Source organism: Melanerpes formicivorus, unplaced genomic scaffold (assembly GCF_026170545.1).
Source record: "Melanerpes formicivorus ecotype bairdi unplaced genomic scaffold, bMelFor1.0.p_v2 SCAF_118, whole genome shotgun sequence".
NCBI classification, from domain to species: domain Eukaryota; kingdom Metazoa; phylum Chordata; class Aves; order Piciformes; family Picidae; genus Melanerpes; species Melanerpes formicivorus.
Genome location: NW_027142470.1, coordinates 412,232 through 424,580, shown reverse-complemented (window position 1 = coordinate 424,580; position 12,349 = coordinate 412,232). Strand labels below are relative to the sequence as shown.

The window sequence follows — 12,349 nt, the reverse complement described above, 5'->3', positions numbered from 1 at the left end:
AGGCTCTGGGGAGACCTTGAAGCAGCCTTCCAGTGGTTGAAGTGGGCTGCTGGAGAGCTGGGGAGGGACTTTATCCAGAGGCATGGAGTGACAGGACAAGGGGCAATGGCTCCTATCTGGAAGAAGCTGGATTTAGATGGATTTAGAGGAGACATTAGGAAGAAATTCTTCCCCATGTGGGTGTTGAGACCCTGGAACAAGTTGCTCAGAGAAGTTGTGGAGGCTCCAAGCCTCAGAATCACAGAATGTTAGAGGTTGGAAGAGACCTCCAGAGATTATCATCAGGTCCAACCTCTCTGCCAAAGCAGTATCACCTAGGGCAGGCTCCACAGGAACATATCCAGGTTGGCTTTGAAAGTCTCCAGAGAAGGAACCAGGTTGAATGGGGCCTTGAGCAACATGGTCTGGTATGAGGTGTCCTTGCCCATGGCAAGGGAGTTGAAGCTGGATGAACTTGAAGGTCTCTTCCAACTCAAACTATTCTATGACTCTACTTTTGTATAGAATATTTCAAAGCCAACAGTGTCTGTAGGGAACCTGAAACTCAGGCTCCAGGCACATCCCTTGTGTTCTCTGATCCACAGATGTGCTTTTAATTTGAGCTGAACTTTGGTTTCTGAGGCATGATAGTGCTCCCCTTGCTTAACATGAAGGTGGCCTTCACCTTTCAGTGGGTCAGTGTCTGAGAGACTTGGTGCATTGCACTGCATCTTAACAGCCTGCTAAATGCTGAATATCAGTGTCCCTCCCTAGGTGATCTCTTTAAAGAGCAGCATCCAGCTGCTCTGACACAATGGAAAGATACTGAAGCCCTTCCAAACCCAAAAGGTGCTCTATAGATGGATGAGAAGAGGAGGATTACAGGATGCTAAGTGTAGGCATTTGTCTCCTTGAAAGCTGGCAGATATGATGAGCCTTGTCTTGCCAGCAGCCTGTGCCCTGCTGTGCCTGCGTCATGGCCCTCTGCAATGAGCTGAGCTTGGGCAATGAGGCTTCTTTTCTGGCCATTAAAGAGCCTTGGTCCATTTGTTGCAGCCATGCTTTGGGAGAAGGAAGTGGGACTGGCAGGAAAGTGGTTAGAAAGTGCTGCTGACCTCTAACTCTCCTGGATTTCTGTCCTTTAAGGCTTACAGCCCATGTGGGTCTTTTACCCTACTTTGAACTAGGTAGAAAAAGAGCCAGGATCAAATCCTTTGTGTGGTCCCTAGAGCATAACTAATGGTCTTCTCTTTCAGGCTGTGCTGCCATCCTATGAGGAAGCCTTAGAGTTGCCTTCCAAGGAATCCCCACCACCCTATGTAGCAATCTAAGCTGCCCTCATGGCGAGAAGACAACATCTGCATTGCTGTTGGTGCCTCCTACCCCTGCTGCCAGATAGCCAGCCTCACTGAGAAGTCCTTATTGTGCTTATTTCAACCCAGCTCACCTTATGAGCCTACAAAGAGTGGTGGTGAACCATTGGAGTTGGTGCCTTGTAGGGTAGCACTGGCACTTTTGACTTGGTGCTACCCAGCTGCGGTGCTAATTTTCATCAGCTTGGCACCAGGCACCTCAGAGGTCCCCATCACTGGCCTCGGCCATCTGGCTGATGTGAAGTGTAGGCACTGGCCTGAATCCCTTGTCAGGCTTGCTTTCTGCCAGCAAGATGCTGTTTCTCATCTGTCTCACATCTAACTCACCAGCTGAGACATTCAGGAAGTGGAATGCGGGGAAAAGGGCAAGAACCTTCCTGCTGAGACAGTCCAGCGCTGAAGCTCTGCCAACCAGCACCTTTGACCAGGACCCTAAGGGAAAGGGAGCAGCAGAAGAAGGAAGATTTCAGATGGCTACGATGCAGACTTCATCCTGTCTGCTTCTGATGATCATAGAATCATAGAATTGTGAGGGATTGGAAAGGATCATCCAGTTCCAACAGCAGGTTGCTCACAGCCGCATCCAGCCTGGCTGCAAAAACCTCCCCTGGTGAGGCTTCCACCACCTCCCTGGGCAACCTGTGCCAGTCTCTCACCACCCTCATGGGGAACAACTTCTTCCTAACATCCAGTCTGAATCTCCCCATTTCTATTTCTTTTCCATTCCCCCCCAGTCCCATCACTCCCTGACACCCTCAGAATGATGATTGGTAATGTGTACGATGTGCTGGAACTGTCACTGTATTGCTCTGCCATGTCATGCCTGAGTGTCTGTACTTTGGGGTTTGTGCTTTTAGAGTGACTTGAAAGAGGAGTTTCAATTAAATAATAACATTTTTAAAAGGAGGAAAAAAAAAAATAACCTGCCAATGGCTTCACCACTTTGCTGTCTGGTTTCTGAAGGATGCTGTCCTTGCTGTCCCAGCCATGTTGCAAGGAAGCAATGGGATCAGTCAGAGAATGGTGGGAGTTGGAAAGGACCTCTGGAGATCATCCAGTCCAAGCCCCCTGACAGAGCAGCCTCACCCAGGGCAGGTCACACAGGAACACATCCAGACTGGTTTTGAAAGTCTCCAGAGAAGGAGACTCCACAACCCCTCTGGGCAGCCTCCTCCAGGGCTCCAGCACCCTCGCAGCAAAGAACTTTCTCCTCAAGTTGAGGTGGAACTTCCTGGGTTCCAGCTTGTGTGTGTTGCCCCTGATCCAATCACTGGAAAGAGTCTGGCCCCTTCTTCTTGACCCCCACTCTTCAGATATTTGTAAACATTCATCAGGTCTCCTCTCAGCCTTCTCTTCTCCAGCCTACAGAGCCCCAGGGCTCTCAGCCTTTCCTCATCACACAAATGTTTCAGTCCTTTTATCATCCTTGTAGCCCCCATTACACTCTCTCTGGTATTTCCCTGTCCTTCTTGAACTGGGAAGCCCAGAACTGGCCACAAACTCCAGATGAGGCCTCACTAGGACAGAGCAGAGGGGGAGGAGAACCTCCCTCAACCTGCTGGTCACAGTCTTCTTAAGAGTTTACTTTCTGAAAAGAAATTGTTAGCAGAAATGGTCCTTAGCTGATGTGATCTAGTGTGTCCTTGCTCACAAAGGACAAGATGGTGACTGGAACAGCCAGCCTGACAATTTCATCTGACAACCCAGCTTGTTCCTTCCTCTTGTACACTATCACCAGGGACAGCACTGGGACACCTTCACCAGGCTGCCTTCCACTGGCCAGGATTGACCAAACCCCAATTAACTGTCTCTGCCCAAATTATCATTAGGAGAAATGCCGACCCAAAGAGGGTTCCTTGATGTGATCCAACTGAAGAGTGTGAAAAAACCTTTTCCACCATTAAATGGTTCAAAGTCCACCTCTAATTGAATTCCCATTAAGAATAGAATAGAATAGAATAGAATAGAATAGAATAGAATAGAATAGAATAGAATAGAATAGAATAGAATAGAATAGGATGATAGAATAGGAGGATAGGATAGGATAGGATAGGATAGGATAGGATAGGATAGGATAGGATAGGATAGGATAGGATAGGATAGGATAGGATAGGATAGGATAGGATAGGATAGACCAGGTTGGAAAAGACCTTTGAGATCATCAGGTCCAAACTATCACTGCTTAGTTCCTGCAGCAGGGTTAAACAGTCCCTCAGCCTCTTGGTTTAATTGACTCTGCTGACACAGCTAAAGCAGCTAGAGAACAAGCAACACACAGTTTGAGCCTTCTGCTACACACCTGATCCTCTAAATGAACCTGATGTTCACAGGATGACAGATCCCAGGATGTTAGGGGTTGGAAGGGACCTCAGGAGATCATTGAGTCCAACCCCCTGCCAGAACAGGACCATAGAATCCAGCACAGGTCACACAGGAGCACATCCAGATGGGGTTGGAAAGTCTCCAGAGAAGGAGACTCCACAACCTCTCTGGGCAGCCTGCTCCAGTGCTCTGTGAGCCTCACAGTGAAGAAGTTCTTCCTCATGTTGAGGTGGAACCTCCTGTGCTGTAATTTCTATCCATTGCCCCTTGTCCTACCCCAGGGTACTCCTGAGCAGAGCCTGTCCCCTCCCTCCTGACCCCCAGCCCTCAGATATTTCTAAACATTTATTAAATCCCCTCTCAGTCTTCACTTCCCCAGACTGAACAGCCCCAGGGCTCTCAGCATCTCCCCACAGGGCAGTGCTTCACTCCCTTCATCATCCTTGTAGCTCTCTGTTGGACTCACTCCAGCAGATCCCTGTCCCTCTTGAACTGGGGAGCCCAGAACTGGATGCAGTATCCCAAGTGTGGCCTCACCAGGTCAGAGTAGAGGGGGAGGAGGAGCTCCCTGGATCTGCTGGACACACTCCATGCACCCCCATGTTCCATGGCTCTTAGCAAGCCAGACCATCCCGCTGCTTCATGCAGGGCTCAGAAGAGTTCCCCATGAAAGCCTGGCTCAAAAAAAACCCCAATCCCAACCCTGCAAAGTGATAAACTGTATAGATTGATTGTGAGCTTCCAGGCTGAGCTCTAGACAGGAAGTGGCTTTGGTTTTCTGCAACGTCAGAGGGTTTGGCCAACACAAACTGACCCAGAGCTGTGATTTAATCAGAGGATGGAGCTATCAATGCTGGGTTTGAGACTGATAAAAGGCTCTTTTTAACATGCTGCTGTTCCCCTGTTTTTCCTTCTCCAAACTGATTTACTGGTGTGAGTCTCAGAACCCGATTCACACAGGCTTAAGGCTGCTCCACACACTGCTTTTTAGTTGTGTTTTCCCAGCGCAGAGGAGAAATGAGCAGCAAGCCTTTGATGCAAAGAGAAGACTGAGCTGATGGTCTCAGTGCTGTCACAACAGATATGGTAGAGGGACCTGACCACTTTTAGAATCTCAAGGAGGTGCAGATGCTCCTGGACCTTGGAGATGTTCTAAGTGCTGGGTTCTACACAGTGGCCACAACAACCCCATGCAGTGCTACAGGCTGGGGTCAGAGTGGCTGGAGAGCGGCCAGGCAGAGAGGGACCTGGGGGTACTGGTTGATGGTAGGCTGAACATGAGCCAGCAGTGTGCCCAGGTGGCCAAGAAGCCCAATGGCATCCTGGCCTGCATCAGGAACAGTGTGGCCAGCAGGAGCAGGGAAGTCATTCTGCCCTGTTCTCAGCACTGGTTAGGCTACACCTTGAGTCCTGTGTCCAGTTCTGGGCCCCTCAGTTTGGGAAAGATGTTGAGATGCTGGAAGGTGTCCAGAGAAGGGCAACAAAGCTGGGGAGGGGTCTGGAGCACAGCCCTATGAGGAGAGGCTGAGGGAGCTGGGGTTGCTTAGCCTGGAGAAGAGGAGGCTCAGGGGAGACCTTCTTGCTCTCTACAGCTCCCTGAAGGGAGGTTTTAGCCAGGTGGGGGTTGGTCTCTTCTCCCAGGCAGCCAGCACCAGATCAAGAGGACACAGTCTCAAGCTGCACCACGGGAGGTTTAGGCTGGGTATTAGGAAGAAGTTCCTCACTGAAAGAAAGATTGGCCGTTGGGATGTGCTGCCCAGGGAGGTGGTGGAGTCCCCATCCCTGGAGGTGTTTAGGAAGAGCCTGGCTGAGGCACTTGGTGCCATGGTTTATGGTGCTGGGTGACAGGTTGGACTCCATGATCTCTGAGTTCTTTTCCAACCTGGTTAATTCTATTCTATTCTATTCTATTCTATTCTATTCTATTCTATTCTATTCTATTCTATTCTATTCTATTCTGTTCAGTAGATTAACCTGACTGGACTGGGACTGATAGTGTTCAAGGCCAGGGTGGACAGGGCTTGAGCAACCTGGGCTAGTGGAAGGTGTCCCTGGCTGTGGGAAGTGGGGCTGGAACTGGATGATCTTAGAGGTCCCTTCTGACCTACACCATTCTGTGATTCTATGATTCCTATCATGAGGAAAGGCTGAGAGCCCTGAGCCTGAGAGGGGCTCAGCAAGAGCTGAATGGTGGAGATCCTGAGGATGGGGCTGGGCTCCTTTCAGTGGTGGCCACTGAAAGGAAAAGGACCAACAGGTACAAACTAGAGCACAGGAAGTTCCACCTGAAATTGAGGAGAGGTTTTTAAAGCCAGGCTGGATATGGCTCTGAGCAATCTGATGTAGTGTGAGGTGTCCCTGCCCATGACAGGGGGGTTGGAACTGGATGATCCTTGAGGTCCCTTCCAACCCTGACAATTCTATGATTCTAAATTTAACTTTCAGGTGCAGGAGGCCTGGAGCAGGTTACCCAGAGAGGTCTTGGAGTCTCCTTCTGTGGAGAGATTCCAACCCCCCCGGCCATTGTGCTCCTGGGCAAGCTGCTGTGGGTGCCCTGCTTTAGCAGGGGGGTTGGACTGGATGCTCTCCAGAGATCCCTTCCAAACACTAACATGCTGGGAGTCTGGAGTTCTGTGAGAAGTAAATGCTGTAGGTAGTCCTCATGGCTGGGTGAGACGGAGCTGTGCTCTACACCATTGCAGAGGAGTTTTATCTATTGACCCAGGACAGCCCTCCTTGAGGCTCCTTCTTTCAGCCTTGGGGTGGTCCCAGTGAGACACTGCTGAAACCAGTTCCATGCTGGAAGTGCTCCCATACACCATTCACAGTCTTTGGGATATGTGGAAGCTCAACCTGGCCACTGAGGGACCTGTGCTTTCAGGTGAAGGCAAACAGGCTGCTCCAGCAACACAGCCCACTGCCTTTTGTAAGCCTTTGACAAAGCAACTCATCAAACCTTCTGATTCCCCAAATCCTCCTGGATGTTAAACAGCACCAGAGCTGGCAGGAAACACGGAGTCAGTGAAGGCTGGGGAGGATCAGAAGCATTTCTTCCAGTGCTGGCTTCTACCAGCCTTTGAAATGGCATCAGGAAACACGGTGGAGCTGCTAGCTACTGGCACAAATAGAGCCTAATGCAACAGGAGCAGCTGTGCTCAGAACCAGGCAGACTGAGAGATGATGGAAAGGTCTCTCACATCCCAAGGATATTCTGGTGTCCATGAGTGGGTATAAATAGAGCTTGAAGAGGGCAAAGACAGCAGCTTGGCAGCGTTCCCTGGCATCTCCTCCAGCTGACGTAAGGCAGTGTGCTGCCTGGCCCTGGAGCAAGGAGGGAATCCCGGGTGATGGATGTGTGGCATTCCTCCAGGAGCCTGTCACTGCAGCCTGTCCTGCCCCACATGGCTCCTGCTGCCTTGCCTGGGTTTTCTTGCTGCCTTGGTTCCTGCTGCTTTGAACGACACCTCTGAACCTTGCAGGACTCTGAGCCTGGAGCCTGGGCTAGGCACTGGTACAGCTGCATAAATCAAAAGCTGGGCTCTGCTTTAGCTCTCCTGCAGACAATTCATTAGGATAATTACTCACTTGCATCAGTCCAAGCAAGTCACTGCCACTGCTGTCCCCAGTGGTGGGTCCAGAATGACAGCAATTGGCAGCACGCTCATGCATCTGCCCAGATCCTTTGGCTGCCATTTGCTTTCTGTCTGCTCTCCCTTCCATCAAGCCAGAAGCCTTCCTGGACTCCAGCTGAGGATCTCTCTTTCCCCTGTGTCTGCCCACAGGCTTTCTGGAACATTTCTGCTGGTGAAAGTCATTTTACAAAGCTGTCCTTCTTCTTAGTCTTTATTGGTCCTTTCCATGGAATCCTAGAATGGTTTGGGGGGGAAAGGACTTTAAAGCTCCTCTAGTCCAACCCTCCTGCAGTCAGCAGGGACATCTTCAACCAGAACAGGTTGCTCAGAGCCTCAAACAGCCTGACCAGGAGTGGTTCTTCTAAGCATGGTTTAATGACCATGGTGGTCTTAGGTTGATGGTTGGACTCCATGAACTTAGACATCTTTTCCAACCTAAACAATTCTATCATTCCATGATTCTACCAACCATCTGGGCTGCCTGAGCCAGCATCTCCCCACTGTTTGCCTTGATCCAGCTGCTGTGTTGGCAGGAGAAGAGCTGCCTGCACTGTGACCTTCATCTTTGCAAATCGTGACTTATGCTGCTGTTTACCCAGATACAACCCAGGCCAGGCTGCTGCTGGCACCATGCAAGTGGAGGAAGTCAAGGCATGGAGGGAGGACAGAGGGCAGCAAAGCTGGTGAAGGGTTTGGAGAACAGGGTTGGTGAAGAGCAGCTGAGGGAGCTGGGGTTGTTCAGTCTGGAGAAGAAGAGGCTGAGGGGAGACCTTCTGGCTCTCTAGGGGGAATGGAATGAAGCTGGAGGTGGGGAGATTCAGGCTGGATGTGAGGAGGAGGTTCTTCACCATGAGAGTGGTGAAACCCTGGAATGTGTTGTCCAGGGAGGTGGTCGAGGCCCCGTCGCTGGGCGTGTTTAAGAGCAGGCTGGATGAGGCTCTGGCCAGCCTGATCTAGTGTGGGGTGTCCCTGCCCATGGCAGGGGGGCTGGAACTAGCTGATCCTTGTGGTCCCTTCCAACCCTGAATGAAACTATGAAACTATGAAACTCCTTCAAAGGAGGTTGCAGTGAGGTGGGGGTTGATCTTTTCTCCCTAGTCTCAGGTGATAGGAGGAGAGGAAAGGGCCTGAAATTGCTGCAGGGGAGGGTTAGGCTGGAGATTAGGAACAATTTCTTTGCTGCAAGAGTGGTCAGGGATTGGCACAGGCTGCCCAGGGAGGTGGTGGAGTCCCCAGCCCTGGAGGTGTTCATGAAATGTGTGGCCATGGCACGTGGGGATAGGGTTTAGTGGCCATGGTGGTGCTGGGCTGATGGTTGGACTGGATGATCATAGAGATTTCTTCCAACCAAAACAACTCCATGATTCTATGATTCTATGACATGAGCTCCACAGGGTTTTGCAGGTGGTCAAAACAGCGCCTAGGAGGCAACTTAGTCTGTGGGGGAACGCAGGATCAGAGGATGTTAGAGCCTGTTGGAAGGGACCTCTGGAGATCATTGAGTCCAACCCTCTGCCACAGCAGGATCTCTAGCAGGAAGACATGGGCCAGGTTAAGATGGCAGATAGAAAATAATCCCTCTGAAAGAAATGTGACCCATAAAATACACAAACCCTGCCTGGCCACAGCCAGCATTTACTGCTTCCAGCAGCAGAGCAGAAGGACACTTGCCAGCCCTTTGCATCTTGAAGGAGAAACAGCAGCTCTTTGATCCTGAGCTGGGGGTAAAGTCATCATTTCTCCCCACTCCTTCACCCTTTATATCATTTGGTTTATGCTTTGCACTGAGCCCACTGCTGTAAATATCACTCTCCCAGTCCAGTGCTGGGGCAGTAAATATCTTCCTGGTGATGAAGAAGTCAGAGGTGGTCTTCATCACCCCTCCATCCCCTACTGACAGACAGAAATAGAAACACACTGGGGGTAAAGGACCAGAATTGGAGCTTTGACTGAAGCTTTTGTCACCATTTCTCTGAGTACTGGGAAAATGGAGGCTGTGGATCCAGCTCAGAAACACTCACATGGGAAGACCAAAAAAAGACCAGAGAAAGGTAAAATAAAAATTGCTGAGCATTTTGCTCCACCTTGGAGTTTTCTCTGGGGCTGGAGGGCCAGAAAGTTGTGTTTACTACAGCTACCAGGTTTGTTTACAATGCAGTCAAAATCAACAGAAAGCTACTCAGGATTTGGCTGTTTGTCCCTTCCCAACCCTCTTCTGGCTCAAGCAGTGTGACCAGGAGGAGTGGCTGACAGCCTGTCAGGCTGTGCTGCCATTCAGGCAGGCTTGGACAGGCTGGAGAGTTGGGCAGAGGAACCTCCTGAAGTTCAGCAAGGGCGAGAGTAAGGTCCTGCCCCTGGGGAGGAGCAGCCTCCTGCAGCAGCACAGGGGAGGGCTGACCTGCTGGGAAGCAGCTCTGTGGAGAAGGCACTGGGAGTGCTGGGGGACAACAAGTTCCCTATGCTCCAGCAATGTGCCTTTGTGGTGAAGAAGGCCAATGGTGTCCTGGGATATATTAAGAAGAGTGTGGCCAGCAGGTCAAGGGAGGTTGTCCTTTCCCTCTGCTCTGCCCTAGAGAGGTCAGGTCTGGTGTTCTAGGTCCAGTTTTGGGCCCCCAGTTCAACAGGCAGGGAACTACTGGAGGCAATCCAGAAGGTGCTGAGGGGCCTGAAGCATCTCTGTGAGGAGGAAAGGCTGAGAGCCTTGGGGCTGTTGAGCCTGGAGAAGAGCAGCCCCAGAGGGGATCTGAGCAATGTTCAGCAAGAGCTAAAGGATGAGGGGCAAGAGCCTGGGGGCAGACTCTTGTCAGTGGTGCCCAGGAACAGGACAAAGAGCAATGGGCACAAACTAGAACCCCTGGAAATGAGGAGAAACGTCTTTGGTGTGAGGGTGCTGGAGGCCTGGAGCAGGCTGCCCAGAGAGGTTGTGGAGCCTCCTTCTCTGCAGAGATTCCCTTTCTGCCTGGCTGCTGTCCAGCCACTCTGACCCCAGCCAGGTCTGTGCCATTGGAACAAAAAATGTCATTTGCTGTGGCTTTTCCTGTTTGATCTTCCTTCCCCTGAAATGTTTTGCATACAGTGAGAGAAAAAGAACCTACATTTATATAGCTTATGGCAGCAGACTTGCTTGTCCTGTGGCAAATGAGGAGTTACCTCCTCTGCCAGCTGCACTACTGCCCAGAGGTATGTGGTTCATAGAACCACAGAATGGTCTGGCTTAGAAGAGACCTCCAAAGCTCATCCGGTCCAACCCCCCTGCAGTCAGCAGGGACATCTTCAACTAGATCAGGTTGCCCAGAGCCCTGTTGAGTCTCACCTTGAATATCTTCAGGGATGGAACTTCAACCACCTCCCTGGGCAACCTGTTCCAGGGTTTCACCAGCCTCATGGTGCAGAACTTGTTACTAACATCCAATCTAAATCTGCTCTTCTCTAGGTTGAAACCATTGACCTCATCCTGTCCTTGTAGGCCTTTGCAAACAGGCTCTCTCCAGCCTTGTTGTTGCCCTTCAGGTACTGAAAAGCTGTTATTAGGTCTCCCTGGAGCCTTCTCTTCTCTAAGCTGAACACCCTCAGCTGCCTCAGCCTGTCCTTCTAGCAGAGGTGCTACCTCCAACCCCCTGATCATTTTCATGGCCTCCTCTGGGCCTGTTCCTTCAGCTCCATGTTGGACTTGTTGATCTTTGAGGTCTTTTCCAACCTTATTGATTCTATGATTCTATGATTCTATGTCCTTTCTGTGTTGAAGGCTCCAGAGCTGGATGCAGCACCCCAGGTGGTTGAATCCTCATCCCTGGAGTTGTTTCAAAGTGGCAGAGATGTGGTGCTGAGGGCCATGGTTTAGCAGCAGCCTTGGTAGAGTTAGGGAATGGTTGGACTGGATGCTCTTAAAGGCCTTTTCCAACCAAAACTCTTTGATGATTCCAGCAGGAGAGAGGTGGAACCAGGATCTTCTGCAGTGTGAAGAAAGGCTTGCTGTTGGATTGGTTCAGTCTGAGGATTTACCACAGTTCATCTGGCTGGAAGAGGCTCTGGCCAGCCTGATCTAGTGTGGGGTGTCCCTGCCCATGGCAGGGGGGTTGGAACTAGATGATCCTTGTGGTCCCTTCCAACCCTGACTGATACTATGGAAGAGAAGTCCTGGTAGCTAAAACAAGCACTATTTTTTTAGGAAGGAGACATGGAGGTGAATGTTTTGGGAGGAGATGGAGAGCCCTTCCCTGTGCCTGGACACATGAAGCCTACCACAGGAGCTCTGCTCTTAAAGGCCTTTTCCAACCTAAACTCTTTGCTGCTTCCAGCAGGAGCGAGGTGGAACCAGGACCTTCTGCAGTGTGAAGAAAGAGAGGACCTGGTAGCTAAAACAAGCACTGTTTTTTTAGGAAGGAGACATGGAGGTGAATGTTTTGGGAGGAGATGGAGAGCCCTTCCCTGTGCCAGGACACATGAAGGCTACCACAGGAGCAGTGCCGAAGGGCCCGGCGGGCTCTGGGGCCGGCGCAAGCCGTTAACGGTTTGTCTGTTGAGGCCGCAAGCAAAGCTGGGGGAGAGCTTTGGCTGCATATTTTCCTCTAGAAAGATTGCCCCCACTGTTTGCATTTTCAGGAGGCCTGGGGGGAGGGAGGAAAGAAAAGAAAAGTTATGTTTCATATATTACAAATAAACACTCTTTCTGCAGAGCTCGAGACTCAGGGCTGCAGCTCCCAGCGAACCCTTCGCCTCTCGCCCTGTTTTCCAAGCTTTAATGTTGCTTGCCTGCCACGAGCCCTGCTAGTGAAAATATCCACCTGAAAATGTATTTATCTTCCTTTGCTAATTAGCAGCTAAATGACACAGAGAAACTTTATGTTTTCCTCGGCAAGAACAGCCATAGAGAGCTCATTTACGGAGGGCTCTGAATGATCCCCATTCACGGCCGGCAAAGAAGTGTCCTGCACCAAGAAATCCTTGTGTGCATGGCAGAGGGCAGGAGAAACCTCATCAGAGACAGGGCTGGAGGCAAAAAAAAACCCACCTCCCAGATTTGAGGCTTTTATGTTACTTTAT

The 12,349-nt window shown here is 50.8% G+C and overlaps 1 protein-coding gene across 1 annotated transcript in view; it reads left to right on the top strand.

The window, feature by feature from the left end:
• Positions 1-12,014, top strand: part of LAPTM5 (lysosomal protein transmembrane 5) — a 35,403-nt gene extending 23,389 nt beyond the window's left edge. The window contains exon 8 of the mRNA XM_068167472.1: positions 1,236-12,014. Coding sequence (XP_068023573.1) covers positions 1,236-1,310 — 75 coding nt within the window. The 3' untranslated portion in view covers positions 1,311-12,014. The remainder of the gene's footprint in view (positions 1-1,235) is intronic.
• Positions 12,015-12,349: the final 335 nt, after the last annotated feature.